At 39.4% G+C, this 17,705-nt stretch overlaps 1 protein-coding gene across 5 annotated transcripts in view; it reads left to right on the forward strand.

The window, feature by feature from the left end:
- The window catches only part of LOC138764156 (protein TASOR-like), an 86,326-nt gene that overhangs the window by 33,411 nt on the left and 35,210 nt on the right, over positions 1-17,705 (forward strand). For 4 of the 5 annotated variants that reach the window (XR_011358006.1, XM_069939644.1, XM_069939648.1 and 1 more), the window contains exons 10-13: positions 13,473-13,576; positions 13,950-14,053; positions 14,325-14,394; positions 14,510-14,581. Coding sequence is in view for 4 of the 5 variants with exons in the window: in XM_069939644.1 (XP_069795745.1) it covers positions 13,473-13,576; positions 13,950-14,053; positions 14,325-14,394; positions 14,510-14,581 (350 nt within the window). In the remaining variant the exon portion in view is untranslated. The remainder of the gene's footprint in view (positions 1-13,472; positions 13,577-13,949; positions 14,054-14,324; positions 14,395-14,509; positions 14,582-17,705) is intronic. The other variant, XM_069939645.1, reaches the window with a different exon arrangement.

A 17,705-nucleotide genomic window follows, 5' to 3' on the forward strand; every position in this document is an offset into this window, starting at 1 on the left:
TGCCCGATGGAGATGTGGGGGGGCTGGTAATCATGGTGGGGAGCTGGCTGCTGGAGGACCTCAGTTTTCTTCAGGCTGACTTCCAGGCCAAACATTTTGGCAGTTTCCGCAAAGCAGGACGTCAAGCGCTGAAGAGCTGGCTCTGAATGGGCAACTAAAGCGGCATCGTCTGCAAAGAGTAGTTCACGGACAAGTTTCTCTTGTGTCTTGGTGTGAGCTTGCAGGCGCCTCAGATTGAGAGACTGCCATCCGTGCGGTACCGGATGTAAACAGTGTCTTCATTGTTGGGGTCTTTCATGGCTTGGTTCAGCATCATGCTGAAGAAGATTGAAAAGAGGGTTGGTGCGAGAACACAGCCTTGCTTCACGCCATTGTTAATGGAGAAGGGTTCAGAGAGCTCATTGCTGTATCTGACCCGACCTTGTTGGTTTTCGTGCAGTTGGATAATCATGTTGAGGAACTTTGGGGGACATCCGATGCGCTCTAGTATTTGCCAAAGCCCTTTCCTGCTCACGGTGTCGAAGGCTTTGGTGAGGTCAACAAAGGTGATGTAGAGTCCTTTGTTTTGTTCTCTGCACTTTTCTTGGAGCTGTCTGAGGGCAAAGACCATGTCAGTAGTTCCTCTGTTTGCGCAAAAGCCGCACTGTGATTCTGGGAGAATATTCTTGGCGACACTAGGTATTATTCAATTTATTATATAAGCATTATATAAGGGACCGTTAGCGAAAGTGACAGTAAATGGACATGTATCAAAACAATTTAACTTAAGCAGGTCAACGCGACAGGGATGCCCACTATCACCTTTATTGTTTGCGTTAGCTATAGAACCACTAGCAGAATTGATAAGAATAGATAATAATATAAAAGGAATAAAAATAAAAGACAAGGAATATAAAATAAGTCTATTTGCGGATCATGTTATAGTGTACTTAACAGAACCAGAACTATCAATAAAAGAATTATATAAGAAATTGAAGGAATATGGAGAAGTGTCGGGTTACAAGATAAACGTAAATAAAAGTGAATAAAATAAAATAAAAGCCTATGAATAATGCGGATTTCTCAAAATTTAAGAAGGAATCTCCATTTAGATGGCAAATGCAGGCAATAAGATACCTAGGTGTACAAATAAACAAAAATCTCGGCCAATTATACAAACTCAATTATTATCCACTAATGAAAAAATTACTGGACGATTTAGAGCATTGGAAAGATCTACCACTAACACTAATAGGAAGGATAAACTGTATTAAAATGAACATTTTTCCAAGGATATTATACTTATTTCAGGCATTGCCAATACAACTGACAGAAAAATTCTTCAAAGAGTTAAAGAAAATAATAAGGAAATTTTTATGGAGACGGGGGAAACCGAGGATAGCACTGGATAAATTAACAGAATGGTATAAACAAGGAGGCTTACAATTGCCATACTTTAAAAATTATTATAGAGCCGCACAATTAAGATACCTATCAGATTTTTATCAAACAAGGGAAAAACCAGACTGGAAGAGATTAGAATTAGATAAAATAGGGGAAAAGATACCTGAACACATATTATATAAATGGGATGAAAAATTGGTACAACATAGAACTTCTCCAGTATAACATCATCTCCTCAATACTTGGAAGAAGATTCATGTAGAAAGAAATAAAACAAATTATCAATTACCAAAACTAATATTGATGCAAAATAAGTTACTCCCTTTTACAATAGATATCCTTTCTTTTAGAGAATGGGGAAAAAAAGGGATTAAAAGAATAGAGAATTGTTTTTCAGGAAGTAGATTCTTATCCTTTGAACAAATGAGAGATAAGTACAATATAATTGGAGATACAGCGCTGGCATATTACCAACTGAGATCCTACTTGAAAGATAAATTAGGAAGCAATTTGAGTTTGCCAGAGGGAAGTAACCTTGAATATGTGATTACAGATACAATGTTAATCAAAAGATTTATAACAAATATGTATATTAAAAAGAGAATGAGGAAACAAATGGTAAAACTAAACAAAAATGGGAACAAGATTTAAATATAAAGATAAAAAAGGAAACATGGGAGAAACTATGTTCTGGAACGATGAGAAATACAATAAATACGAGGCTACGTATGATACAATATAACTGGCTACACAGACTATACATTACACCTCAAAAGCTAAATAAATGGGACCCAACAGTATCTGATAGATGTTTTCGATGTAAAAAAAGAAATGGGAACAACAATTCATGCAATCTGGACATGTGAGAAAGTAGAAAAATTTTGGGAAGATCTCAATCAGATATTAAATAAAATAACAGAAAACAATATACCAAAGAATCCAGAGATCTTTCTCCTAAGTAACATAAAAAACAAAGAATTTGGAATTGATTTGGAGGATGCACAAAAAAGATTTGTTAAGATAGCTCTAGCCGTAGCAAAAAAATGTATTATGTCAACCTGGAAATTGGAAGATAATTTGAAAATACAACAATGGTATATAGAAATGAATAAATGTATTCCATTAGAAAAAATTACATATAGTTTAAGAAATAATATTGAAATATTCGAACAAATATGGGAGCCTTACATTAAATACAATAGCGAAAACCTACCGGGGACAATCATTACCTAAGTTGATGGAAGGAGAAGGAAAGAAAAGAATGGACTCAGTAGAATTTCTGGTGTATTTTTTGTTGAATGACAACATTATCTGACTGGTTTAATGTAACCTAGATTGTATACCTAAAATGGATGGGAGTTGGGGGGGTGGCTTGGGAGGAGGGAGGGGGGGGGGGGGGGAGAAAAAGTCACTGTATATGTGTGAAAAAGAAAAAGTGTGTAGCATGGCTAATGTGATTTATGGTGTGAAAAAAAAAAAAATAAAAAAGAAAAAAAAAAAAAAAATCTGTACCTGACATTAATGACTGCGGTCATGCTGTCCAGTTACAAACCTGACAGCACTGCTTGTGGATTGTTATGCCCAAGTCTCAACTTCCACCTTTCCCTTGACTTGTGTAAGCCTGGCTCAATGATGCATCTCATTTGTAATAGGAGATACATCATAGAGATGAACTTGCACCTATTCTCCTTTAGAATTAGTTTCTCTGTGTCACTACACATCGGCAGGGCCATAAGCTGTCCAAATTATCCCTTAAGAAAGATCTTAGCTGAAGATAGCAGAAGAAAATTTTATTTAAAAAAGAACATTTTTATTCCTTTGCTGTTCGAATGACATAAGCAGCCCTTGCTCATAGCAAATCCTTGATACACCTGATCCCCTTCGGGTACCAGGTGTCCAAGATCTTATTATCCAAAGTCATGGGTAGTAATTTGTTCTGAGTCAAGGGTGCTTTAAGAGATATCCCTACCTTTATCCCAATACATTGATTTATTTTTATTTTGCTATGTCTGAATTATTTGGTTTAATATGGAGTTATCTGTTTTCTTTGAAATTAATTATAAACTATAATTATAAATTAAATATAAACTCTCCTACTATCTTTTCTCATTAATATTTTTGCTCAATAATATATATTTTTTAATCCAGCAATTTCAGACCTCCAATTTTATAATCCCAAGTCAATTTTTCCATGGAGATTCTAGCCACTTTACCATTCCACAAAAACTTTCTGACGCATCTGTTGAACATCTTGAAGCCCTGGGGCAATAGAATGGGCAAGGACTGAAATGGATGTTGTAGTCTTAGCATCACCACCAAAGTTATGATCAGGGTTCTCCATCATCTGGAGCAAAGGGAGATAATTGAGTTTATATAAATTGCGTAAATCCTTTTCTACTTTTATTCCCAAATATTTAATGCCCTCTTGTGGCCATTTAAATTGACTCCCTTATTGGTATTATTCGTAATCCCCTTTTGTCAAGGGCATGATTTCACTCTTATCCAGATTTATCTTATACCCAGAGATCTTGCCATATCCTCCAGTGTGGTCCTCATTCTGGCCAATGACCCCCCCCCCCCCCCCCCCCCCCCCCCTCCAGCACCCCGAGTCAGTCTAACATGATCTGTGAATAAATTGATTTTGTGCTGCTTTATGTCTGGATCCTGTTGGATGGCTTCTGCCAGTGCTTTAATGGCTAGTATAAACAACGCTGAGTTTAGTGGGCAGCCCTGCCTACTGGACCTACCCAATAGGAACACTGGAGACATTTGCCCATTCGTAATAATTTTAGCTTGGGGTTTATGATAGAGCGTCCTTACCTAATTAATAAATGGTTGTCCCAATCCAAATATCTCCAGTACTTTAAATAAGAAGTCCCACTCCAATCTGTCAAAGGCCTTCTCGACATCCAGATTTACGGCCACACCTGGATCCACCCCTGACTGTACCTAATGCACAATCTGCTGATTGTTTCTTTTGTACAAATCCAGCTTGATCTGGATCTGTTGGCCTTCATAAATCGGACTATTGAATTCAAGAGTAGGGAGGTTATGATGAAATTGTACAAGGCCAAATTTGGAGTACTGTGTACAGTTTTGGTTACCAAATTATAGGAAAGATGTAAACAAAATAGAGAGTGAGTGCAGAGAAGGTTCACGAGAATGTTGACAGGATTTTAAGGTTTGAGTTACAGGGAAAGGTTTTGCAGACAGGGGCTTTTTTTTCTCTGGAGCGTAGATGATTGAGAGGGGACTTGATAGAGGTGTTTAAGATTTTAAAAGGGACAGACAGAGTAAACGTGGATAGGCTTTTTCAATTAAGAGTGAGGGAGAGTCAAACTAGAGGGCATGGTTTAAGATTGAAGGGGGAAAATTATAAGGGGAACATGAGGGGAAATTTCTTTACGCAAAGGGTGGTGGGGATGTGGAATGAGCTTCCGACAGACATGGTCGAGGCGGGATCATTGGTTACATTTAAGGAAAGACTGGATAGTTACATGGATAGGAGAGGACTGGAGGGGTATGGACCAGGTGCTGGTCAGTGGGACCAGGAGGGTGGGGATTTGTTATGGCATGGACTAGTAAGGCCGAACTGGCCTGTTCTGTGCTGTAAGTGGTTATATGGTTAACTTTGGTAATTATTGAGCCATTCGATTGGCCAATATTTTTGCAATAATGTTGAACATGTTTGGCAGGTCACCAAAAATGCATATACACCAGGCATAGGCAATAAGAAATGGGGCACTCGCACAATTCTACTTCCAACACCCACAGCTTCCCTGATCCATTCAAAATGTTCTATGATCTTAAAATTATTTGGTTTCTCTGATAGTGTTATCACTTTGTTAACTTCATGAAAGGTGATATTGAACTGTCCTTAGGTGAGCACAAACTATTTTATCTCTTGGAATTCCACTAAATCTGTGTGAAAGCTGAATCCAAGGCTCTGGAAAGCTGATGATCCCCTTTAGATTTTTGGAAAAAGAGGCTACAATTGTTTGCTTGGATTCTTGAATTTTAACGTATATTTTAATTATATCTTTCATCACCCAGTAAAGTGGACATATGTCCACATTGTCCTCAAACCATGTATAGTAAAAATCCCTGGTATCCAGCACCTAAAAGGATTGGTAGATGCCAAATAAGTATATTTTCCAGTTGCTCAAGATTTGCTTTTACAATGCTTAATACACCTGCATTCAAAATAAATAGTTGAAAAGACAAAAATACTATATACACTTATACTGACCGACACTTGCATGAATACGCGAACTTATAAGAGCCAAAATGTGCAATTTGTATGTACTTACCTTGCTGGTTGGTGTCCCAGGGTCCATTGGCTGGACGTGGCCATCTTTATTCTTGTGTGCATGTGCGAGTGCCGACTGTGTGCATGCGCGATAGATTGGTCTTCTGGGGCTGGTTGGAGCATGTGTGGTGGGTTTGCATATGATAGTTCAGTTGGCGCATGCACGAGAATTAGGGCGTGAATTCAGTATGGCTAGAGCGTACTGAACATGCCGTTTTTTTATGAAGATGACTTTTTGTTGACTGTTTACGTTTACACGGGACGTTAAAACAGATGTTATGTTATTGTAGAACGTTATAGACATTTCAGAGAATGTTAAATAAGATGGTTACAAGTTTTGTATGTTAAAATAAAGAACTTAAATGCAACTGAACGTATTGGAAAAGATTGAAAACATGTCACGAATAGAGAACCTCATCCAGCCTCCAAGTGGCTTATGTGGATAGTAGCAGTTACATTTAGTTAACAAATAATATTGTTTGGAACAGAAAACAGAAGGATAGAAGATAGAAAATAATTCATCTTTATTTTGGAGTGATATTGGAACTAACATGGCAGCCATCCTGGAAATGCCTCGAGCTGGTGACAGTCTGTAATACACTTCTATTGGTCTGTGTACTAGCCAGAGAGGGATCTGGAGCTTCTAATCTTGTAGCAGTGTCCTATAGACATTTTTGTTGAGCCATTTCTTGAAAATTAGTGATTTTATTGATGGATGCTACTTATTATCAGTAGCACATTACAGCCATCAGAAGCAGGCTTACTTCTGTGGACTTCTTAAGTGTATTTGTGGCAAGTTTTGAACAACTTGCTGCTGCTAGCCCATTGGGGACTATTGATTTAGCTTGAGTTGTGTGTGCTTGGTGCTTGGACTCAGCAGACGGTGGAACAAGACAAGTAAAATGGCCGCAGCCACTGACGGCATTGCTGTTCAGGAACATCGTATTGAAGAGATGAAGGTTGTGGATCTCAGCAGAATTGAAGGGACAGAATCTAGATACAAGTGGTGTTAAGAGTTCTCATTGCGAGACTGAAACTGGCAAAAGAAAAAGATGGCTTTGGTTGATGGGAGTAAAGACATTGCAAAACCATTGCAGAAGACAGCGACTGAATTTGAAGACAACGATGTAGAAATGGCTGAAGTTGTCACCAAATGGTGATTGGGAAAATAATGAAGAGGCTAAATGGTGATGAAGAGGATGAAGATGTGAAGGATGTACAATTTGAATCTGCGAAAGAGTCAAGTAATAAATCTACATCTGATCTGCAGGAAGAAATACAATGAAGTGACAGTGTGTCAAATACTGGTAGCAGAGGTTCTATTACCAAATCTTTGCAAAATTTGTTAAATCGTAATGGTATGTTTTCAGGTTATAAAGTTAATTGGGTAAAAAAATTGAAATATTACCTATATGAGATGAAGATTATACAGATTGTAGACAAATTACTAAGTTTAGATGGTCTAATAAAATTAAATATTTAGGAGTTATAGTGAAATGAGAATATCAAGATTTATATAGCTTAAATTATATACCGTTGTTAAATAAGATTAAAGCTGATTTACATAGATGGAAAGATTTACCATTGACTTTAATTGGGAGAGTCAATTGTATAAAAATGAATATATATCCCTGCATACAATATCTTTTTCAGTCTATTCCAAGTGTAATACCAAATAAATTTTTAAAGGAATTAAATAAAGTAATTTGATTATTTTTGTGGAAAGGTAAATTGTCAAGAGTTTCTATGCAAAAATTAACATGGCGGTATGAATGGGTGGACTTCAATTACCACAGTTTCAAAATTACTATGAGGCAGCACAATTGAAATTTATTAATAGGTTATTACTGAACAACCACCAATGTGGGCAAAAGTTGAATTGGACAGATATTTGAAAATAAAATTAGTCATTTTATTTATAAATGGAACCCTTTATTGTTACAAAAATACAAATTACTTGTAATGCGACATATAATGGATATTTGATTTAAGCGAGACCAACTTATAGGATCTAAAGGAAAAATTTCAGTAAAATCATTGTTATATCAGAATAAATTAATTCCTTTTTCTTTAGATAATCCTTATTTGAAAAATTGGGGAATGAAAAGAATAAGTATGATACAAGATTGTTTTGAGGAAGGTAGATTTTCTACATTTAATAGATTACGAGAGTAGTTTGGTATTTCACCAAATTCTTTTTTTGCTTATTATCAAGTTCGAGATTTTTTACAAACAAATTTTGGACGGGATTTGGTTTTACCAGGTCAAACGAAATTTGAGATTGTGGCGTGAGCTACAGCCACCATGTTGGATGTTGTTAACAACTGTTTTATTCAAATCCAGCATGTGCCCCTTTAAGGGCAGCGTGAGCTCGGTCACCGCGTGCGTGATGATGTTGTAACTGCTGCCCCAGGCGCGCGCTGGGCTGGAAACACGAGGCAGGGAGAACCACGACAGTGTCATCTTCTCATGGCTGCCTCGCCATGTGGCATTACAAGCAGGTCCAGTTTGCCATGAGAGAGCACGCAGCCACACAACTCCCACCCTAGAACCGGCTACGCGTTCTGCCGCCTGGGTGGGCAGCCCCAGCGTTTGGGTATGGCCGTTTGAACTGGCCGTGATAAGTCCAAGTATGCCGCCTTTAGGCGGTCTACCATGAAAAATTTGCTTTCTCCCCACATGTCCAAAGTAAAGGTCTTGCCAGACTGCTGGAGGACCTTGTACAGGCCCTCATATGGGCACTGCAATGGTGCCGTGTGTGGTCTGCGCCAAAAAAACACAAACTCTGCTGCGTCCAGCTCCTTGGGAAGATGGGTCGAATGAGCATCGTGATGCATGGGTGGCGGGGGTTTAGTGAGGAGAGTTTACTATGGAGATCCGTCAAAAGGTTTGTGTGCTCGGACGAGGCACTGGGATTCGGGCCTAAAAACTCCCCAGGCAATGAAATTGGCGCACTGTACACCAGCTCTGAAGATGATGCCTGTAGGTCCTTCTTGGGTGCTGTTCTGATGCCAAGGAGGACCCAGGATAGTTCGTCCGTCCAAACGGGGCCTGTGAGGTGAGCCATGAGAGCTGATTTCAGGTGGCGACGGAATCTCTCCACCAGACCATTTGCCTGCAGGTGGTAGGCTGTGGTGTGGTGGAGTTTAACCCCCAGAACGTTCGCCAGTTGCGACCAGAGGTGAACTGGACGCCTATGCCGCTCCTGATATGAGCCGGGACTCCGAATCTAGTGATCCAGTGGCTGAATAAAGCCCTGGTGCATGTCTCTGCAGAGGCCTCTGATGGGAATGGCTTCCAGCCATCTCGTGGTCCAGTTGATCACTGTGAGCAGGTAGCGTGCCTCCCTGGACACTGGCAGGGGGCCTACAATATTGACATGGATGTGCTGGAACCTCCGAACTGCCGGGTCGAAATGCTGGATCAGGGCCTGTGTATGCCGGTGGAATTTGGAGGCCTGGCATTTGGTGCAGCTCCTCACCATCTCAACCACCTCCTTTTTGAGCCCATGCCATAAGAACAGCTCTGCCACCATACGCACCAATGTCTTTACCGAGGGATGTGCTAGGTCATGGACCAAGCTAAAGGCCCCCGAACTCCTCTGTAGTGGGACTACCGGGTGTGGTGAGCCGGTGGAAACGTCGCAGAGCAGCGTGTCGAGCAACTGAAGGTCCAGGCCGGAAATGGCAGTCCAGAGGGCCTGTGTTCCTGCATCCTCCTTCTGTGCTTGTTTCAGTTGGGTGTAGTCGAGGCTGGGGGCGAAGATGTTGATTGTTGGTTGGGAGAGCGCGTTCGCCACTATGTTTTCTCTACCTGCTCTGTGCTGAATGTCGGTCGTGAACTCCGACATGTAGGAGAGATGGTGTTGCTGGCAAGCTGACCACGGATCCTTGGCCATTGCGAGCACCTGTGTCAGGGGTTTGTGGTCCATGAACACCGTGAATGGCCTGCCCTCCAGGAAATACCGGAAGTTCCAGATGGCCAGGTACAGTGCCAGGAGCTCCCGGTCGTAAGCACTGTACTTGAGTTCTGGCGGATGAAGCTGTTTGCTAAAAAAGGCCAGTGGGTGCCACTGTCCATTAAACCACTGTTTGAGTACGCCCCCTGGCGTCCACCAAGAGTGCAGTGTGTGTTTCCGGGCGCAGGTGAAAAAATGGGGTGGCGTTTGCCAGGACGTCTTTCGTTGCTGTAAAAGTGTTCTCTGCCTCCTCCGACCAGGCCAGGACCTTATCCTTAGCGGCAATCAAAGCGAACAGCGGCCACATGATGTGGGCGCTGCCAAGGATGAACTGATGATAAAGGTTTACCATCCCGAAGAATTTCCTGCAGGCCCTTGAGGGTGGTGGGTTTGGGGAACTGCCAGACGCTGCGACCTTTTCTGGTGCTGGGGCAGCCCCTGCTGCATAGGTGGTCTGCCCTAGGAACTGCAATGTCTGCTTGCCGAATTGGCACGGCCACGTTGACCGTGTGGCTGAATTCTGCCAGGCGGGCAAACAGGGTGCATAGGTGGGACTTGTGCTCCTCGTGGTCGCGGCTGGCGATAAGGATATCGTCAAGGACAATCCTCCCTTGTTAAGTGGTTTCCAGCTAATCCTTTTTCCTCCTTAATTGATACTTTTCCCTCCTTCGATGCTCCACTTGTTCTTCGAAGGCATATTTATTTTAAAGTAATTCCTTTTGTACAACAAGAGCAGCCAAATCAGCCTGATTCTTTAAATGTATAGATGCTGTGCTAGAAACTCTAGAGGTTGTTCTAAAACTCTCTTGCTTCTCCTGCTACCAGTATTTTTTTGAAAATTTTATTTAAAGATTTTATTAAACTATAAACATAACAAAAAAAAACCAAAAGGAAACAATGCTCACAAAAGGACAGCCAAAGGAACTTTGTAAAGAGTTGTCAACATATGTCCCTGGATAGAGGATTCGACATGGCCAAGTTTTTATTTTGGCAACCATCATAGAACTGCTTTAGCTTATATGGATAAGGCTCTTTCATGGTTGTCAATAAAACTGAATAATGCAAAGCTCTACAAGTATACACTCTCTTTCTAAGAGGATGTTGTAATGCCATGGAAGATATCAACAACATTCATGAGCTTGACATGCCTGGTAATATGCGAATCATATTAAAGCAATTAAACCACCTGCTGTGGGATATATGGAGAAGTTTGGCCTTTGATTTCCAGAAGAAATTTGATCGAAGAGCTACCTGAAAGGATTTGGTGAATTTCCTTGAACGGCAGTTGAATGTTGCAACAGATCCAGTATATGGAAATACCAAAGACACTCCAATGGGGAACAAAGCTGTAAGGAGATCCAACTCACACCCTCATCCAAAAGTGAAAAGGAGTGCCTTTGCTACTACTGTGTCAGTTGTAAATAAGGAAAAGGATAATGTAACTAAGGAAAACGAGAGTTAACTTGCTGAGAAGAGTTGTTTATTCTGTGAAGGTGGACATGCTTTGGAAATGTATTCACAGATGGGAAAAAAGGAACATCGCTTTCTTAAAGGAAAATGGAGTTTTGGCTGTTTGTAAAGGGCACAAGTAAAAATTACAAGAAGCAACTTAGCTGTAATGTGCAATTTGAAGCATCCGAGAATGCTGCATATCCATCAAAGGAACAAGGAAATGGAACAGGAGCAAATAGAAACAAAGGAACCAGCAGAAAGCAGTGCTATAGCCTCAGTTCAGACAAGTGGTCTTATTGGTGGATAACTGCAAACTCAATAGTGCCTGTACAAGTCAAGACTAGGAAGGGGGATGTACTTATCCATTTCTTGACGCAGGTAGCACTGCATCTTTTTGTACGGAAGGACTAATGAACAAGCTTAATCTTCAGGGAAGAAGGTAAAGTATTCTATTAAAAATTATAGGTCAGGAGAAGGGCATTGAAACCAGCATTGTTTCAGGTGTAGAGGTGGCTGGAGTGCATTGCAAAGATTTTTTTAATGATCTCCCAAGCTTATACACACAGATGACTATGCCTATGCACGAAGGAAGCATTCCACATCAAAACGATATCCATCAGTTGTCTTATCTGTGGAAGGTTTATCTGCCTAGAATTGGTTCTGAGATAGAGGTGCTGATTGGTTCAGATGTGCCAAAGGCTCTAGAACCACTAGAAGTAATATGGAGTGTGGGAAATGGACCTTGAACAATTGATGGACCTTTAGGAGGAAATATTGCTCAGGAGCAGTTAGCGACAAGTGTCAACAGGATTTTGGTTGTGAAACTTGGAGTTTTAGGAACTGCAAAAGGCTAAATTTTAAAAAGTTACCTGAAGAAAACCGATCAATGTGAAAATAAATTAAAGGCATTTAAGCCAATATTGAAGGAATTATTTTCATCAATGATAGATGAAAATGAAGTTTTAGAAGACGCTGCAAATACTGCTAGTGATTATTCCTGTGTAATTGAATTTGAGGCAGGGCTAAAACAAATGGGTGCAAAACTGGTGCAACTGTCTTCAGAGAACAAAATGTTGGAAGTGGACTTGGAAATATTGGATAATCACGGAGATGGTGAAAAGAAAGCTTTTAACTTTGTACTTGGAAACAAAACTGGATTTCCAAAGGATGAGAATGAATCCAATGATTCTTCAGTTTCGAAAGTGACAAAGGGAACGATCCAGAGAGCAGTCGTCATGAATAGAGATTTAATTGTAGAAATAATTTGCAAAGCCAGAAAGCAGAAGAAGGGAATAACCTGCTGAATAAATTAATACAGTTAATGAGGAAAGAGATTCAGCTTTATTGAGATGCAAAAGGTTGGAAGAGGAGATTAATCTTTTGAAAGAGAACAAGTCTTTGGTTAATAACACAACACTTCTGACTACAGAAAACAATCAAGAATGTATCTTGAAGGCCCAGCTAATAATGATGCAAAAAGAAAGAGAGATTGGATTTCAGTAATGTAACAAGCAAGATGAAGAAATTCAGACACTTTGAGTTTACCATCAAGGGCTGAAAGCAGAAATACCAATGTTTCACATGATCTTTTAACTCCAGATCAAGTAAGTAACTTCTCAGAAGATAATGAGATAATTACTTTATTATCATCGAAAGAATTGAATGCAGAGAGAGAGTCTATTAAAAGGCTTCAAATTAAACTGTCAGAAAAGGAGACTGAATTGGAAGTTGCAAAATTGGATCTGGGATTGCTGGAAAAGGCAATTGAAGCCAGAGTGGTTGAAAAGGATGCCGTTGTATTTAGAGATTTGTAGGAGCCATAATTGGAACCAGTCTACTTCTACAAAGTATTCTACAAATGCAGTAGCTGCTGATAAATTTGAAGAAATAATGCCGTTTTAATCTTACCTACGACCATCTGCAGAAAAGAAAGAAAAAGATGAGCCAACTTATTGCAGGGAAGGTTAAAGAGACTCATTCATTTAAAATCGAGAGGATCAGATAAATCTTCAAAATCTGGTTCTAAGTGTTCAAATTCTTCCTATGAGAAGCAGAATGCTGAAGAAAGAAAGGCAAAAGTCATGCTGAGGATGTACCTCATGTTAAACTCAAAAGGAAAGTTGTGTCTATTATGTTTGAGGAACATCTGAGGTTTACTGGTGGACGTTTTAACTCTAACATCTACAGGAGACAGAGGAACTTTATTTGGTTGTTTTTTGCCTACTACAGACTCTATTGGTCCAGAGTGGTGGTAAAGATCACTCTTTTCTAAGGCTATCTGTTGGTAATTGTTTTAAATGGAATGCATGTATTTCTTGCTGCGGTTGAATTATGTTGACCCTTTTTAATCAAATCATTCCTCCTTTTTAGGCCTGAGAAACTTGAGATTCATACGGTTATGAGTATTGATTGTTTGAAAAATAAAATTCCAGTTACTGTATTTCGAAAAACCACTTTCTCTGGGACACGTGAAGGTGAGAACTTGGCTATAAATGTGTTAACCCCTTTGTGATTAGAATTCCCCTTGTCTTTTTGACACAATTTGACTGTGATTCTGGTCATCTCCAAATCTATCACTTTGTGTAATTAGCAAATTTGTCCTTTAAATTAATATATTTCCATATGTTAACATCTTAATGATAAGAGTGGAGCACCTAAAATGTGCCTTCATGTACAGTTACCCATATCTTTTGGGTAGTAATAGCAATTAGAAGTGGCCTGATTTCTCTGAAGATGATTGATTTGTAAATATTCTTGGCGCTTATGGGTCCTGTTGAAATGTCAGATGACAGGTTCTATGAAATGATCTTTACCATTAATGTATCTTTCTTTCCACCCCCACCCCAGTACTGAAGAATGGATTGTATTGCAGCTTGTATGAACTTGTGGATCAAAGTAAAATGGGAAGGAATTTGGAGCCTCTGCTTCATAAACTAGAAGAGGAAAAGCTAGTGAGTTAAATGTTTGGCGAATATATAAAATATTGAACAAGTTTTAATAAAATTACTTGACTGAGCTAATTTTTAATCTGATAATTCTCTTTTTGAGCATGACTGGTTTTTAAAATACTAAGTAAAAATTACAGTTAAGGAAAATATAATCCATTAATGCTGTTGTTCTTTGTTTGAACTTGTACGTCTCGTACAGTGACTTTTTAAAAACTTGTTTCCCAGTGTTCATTTTTTTTGTGATTGTTTAAAGATTTGATATCTTTTACTGTAGGTTCTTGTAAAACCCTTGGATGATCGTGGATTTTTGCTTTTATTTTCTCCATTAGAGATGGTGGATAATGGTGAGCAAGTTTTGAGTTTTATAGAAAACAATGATATCATTTGTTTATGAAACTTGAAATTTTAGTTCACCTGCAGTATAACCCCTATTCTATATTCATTTTCACATTTAAACAGAATCTCAAAGCTCAAAGCCCAAGTTTCTTCAAGCACTGTTTTTGTTTCCGGAGTCAAGACTGAATGGTACTGGTGAGTTAAATAATAAAATCAATTAGAAGTCCAGAAACAATTTGCACCAAAGGAGTCATCTTGGTATATGCAGGAGTGATTTGTATCTTGTTATGGAATTTAACTGGGGCTGTAATTGCTATTTGCCTTTGCAAGTAATTTTTCACCATCTTTCAGAGCTTCTGAGATGCAGTGTAGCAAGATGATTTGAAAGCATATTAGTTATTGCTTACTCTTAATTTTGTGTGGGATTGACAGTAGAAATGGTTTCTTCAATAATTAGAATTCAGATCCTTGAAGTTCAATGACTGAATTAATTATTTATAATGCTGAATTAGCACAAATTCTAATCAATCTTAAAAACAAAACAAAGCTAGGAGCTAGAAATCTGAAATAAAAACAATTTTGTAAATATGTAAAAGTTCTTCCATCAAAACAAAGAAAAATTAGGAGTCAAATATTTTGAAATTAAAGAGGAAGAGGAAGGGTGGAGTGAGCAAAAGAAATGTCTATAATAGGGTGGATGCCAAAATAGACTGCGAGCTGAGATAGGCTGATGAAGATTTGTTAATCAGAGTTGATCTGTGTAGAATAGGTTTGAAAGGAAAAGAATGAAAATAGAGGAGAGAGGAAAAATTCTGAAACTATAAGATACAACACTGCAATTTCTGGAAATCTGAAATTGAAGAGAGGGAAACTGACTGATCATTCATCACAGCTGGTCAGTTCAGATGCAAACTGGAAAGACAACAGAAATTGTTAAACTCAGTGATGTTCCGGAAGGCTTAAATGTGCTGAGTTTGTATGTTTTTGATACTGCTTGTTCGAATCTGGCACTGTCAGTAAGAGTTTGTACATTGTCCCTGAAACTGCTAAGGTTACCTCTGGGCACTTCATTTTCCTCCTACTTTTCAAAAGTTACGGGTATTGTAAGTTAATTGGGGTATTTTGGTGGCATGGGCTCAAGGGTCATGCTGAATGTTTAAATTTTAAAATTTAAAACTAATATTTTGTGTCCTACATTTCCCGTGTACCTATGCATATTTTCACTTAATTTGTTCTTGATTAACAAGACTTCACCATCGTTCTTCAGCTCGTACCAACACATCTCATTCAGTCTCACTTAGATTGGTTATAATAGGTGGAGACCATGAGTTTTCTCCATCCCTTCTGCCATCTCTACAATTTAATATCTGATTTCTAATTTTAAATTTGCCTAACTAAAGGTTTATTGATCTGAAATGTTAACTGTTTATCTCTGATCTGGGTAATAACACGTATGCCATTATAGATAACTTCTGAGGGGGAACGACCTACCAGGAACAAGCAATGGCATTCAGGTCTCTGACACACTGTCTGGCCTTGTGGCTAAGAAAGAGGGAGGAGAAAAAGAGGCGAGCTGTAGTGATTAGAGGATTCAATAGTGAGGGGAACGGATGAAAGAAACTGGAAGAGATGGAGAATCCTGGATGGTATGCTGCCTTTCAGGTTCCTGGGTCCAGGATATCTCAGAGATCATGGAATTTTCAAAAGGGAGGGTGAGCAGCCTGATGTGGGTTGGCGGGATGAGGAGATTCTGCAAAGGATGTTCAGGGAGTTAGGCATATTTTCAATTAATTTGTTCTTAATTAACAAGACTTCACCATCGTTCTTCAGCTAGTGCCAACACATCTCATTCAGTCTCACTTAGATTGGTTATAAAGTTGAAAGACAGGACCTCCAGGGTTTTGATCTTGGGATTGTCACCCATGCCATGAGCTAGGGAGGTTAGAAATGGGAGGATAATGCAGCTTAACACATGGTGAAACAGATGGTGCAGGGGAAGGGTTCAGATTTCTGGATCATTGGGCTCTCTTCCAGAGCAAGTGGGACCTGTGTTGGGAAAAGACACCTTGCAACTGAACTGGAGGGGGATGAGCAACCTTGAGGGAAGGTTTGCTGGCGCTGCTCTGGATGGTTTAAACTAGATTTGAAGAGGGTTGGGAACCAGAGTGCCAGAGCAGATAGTGAAGTGGAGGAGGAAAAAGATGATGTTAACACTGATCATAGAAACAGTAAACAATGGGTTGTGTGTGGTGTAAATAATGTTCTCAGTGCATCTATTTCAATGCAAATGGTATTGTAGGAAGGGCAAATGAGCTTATAGAGTATGGAATGACATGTGGAATTGTGTTGTGGCCATTAATGAAACTTGGTTGCAGGAGGGGCAGGACTGGTAGCTCAATATTTTGAGGTTCAGACGTGATAGTGGAGGGATAAAAGGGGTAGAAGTGGCATTGCTCACTGGGGAAAATAGCACAGCTGTGCTCAGACAGGACAGCCTAGAGGATTCATCTTCTGAGGTATGTGGATGGAGCTGAGGAATAGGAAAGGTATGACCACGTTAATAGGATTATATTATAGACTTGCCAGTAGTCAGCGAGAATTGGAGTAGCAAATCTCCAGGGAGATAACAGATAGCTGCAGGAAGCATAAAGTTATGATTAGGTTATTTTTAACATCCACATATTGACAGATCTCCCATACTGTAAAAGGGGTGAATGGCTTGGAGTTTGTTAGAAAAATGTTCAGGAAAGTTTTCTACATCAATATATAGAGGTACCAAGTAGAGAGAATGCAATACTGGATCTCTTTTTAGGGAAAAAGACAGAACAGGTGACAGAAGTATGTGTAGGGGAATATTTTGATCCAGTGATCATAATGCCATTAGTTTCAAGATAATTGTGGATAAGCATAGGTCTGTTCCTCAGCTTGAGATTCTAAATTGGAGAAAGGCCAATTTTGAGGAAATGAGAAAGGATCTAAAAAAGTGTGGGTTGGGCTAGGTTGTTTTCTGCCGAGGATGTGCTCAGTAAGTAGAAAGCCTTCAAAGGTGAAATTTTGAGAAGACAGTTTGTATGTTCCTGTAAGGGTTAAAGGCAAAGTTAGCAGGCAGAAGAAATTGTGGTTGGGAGTCTGGTTAAGAAGAGAGGTGTTTATCGAATATAGGCAATGAACAAATGAGAGTATAAAAATGCAGGAAAAAATGAAGAAAATCAGGAGAGCTAAAAGAGGTTGCTTTGGCAGACAAGGTGAAGAAAAATCCTAAGGGCTCTACAGGTATATTAAAAGCAAAAGGTTCTCTTGAAGATCAGAGTGGTTAGCT

This window comes from Narcine bancroftii, chromosome 5 (genome assembly GCF_036971445.1).
Source record: "Narcine bancroftii isolate sNarBan1 chromosome 5, sNarBan1.hap1, whole genome shotgun sequence".
Lineage (NCBI taxonomy): Eukaryota > Metazoa > Chordata > Chondrichthyes > Torpediniformes > Narcinidae > Narcine > Narcine bancroftii.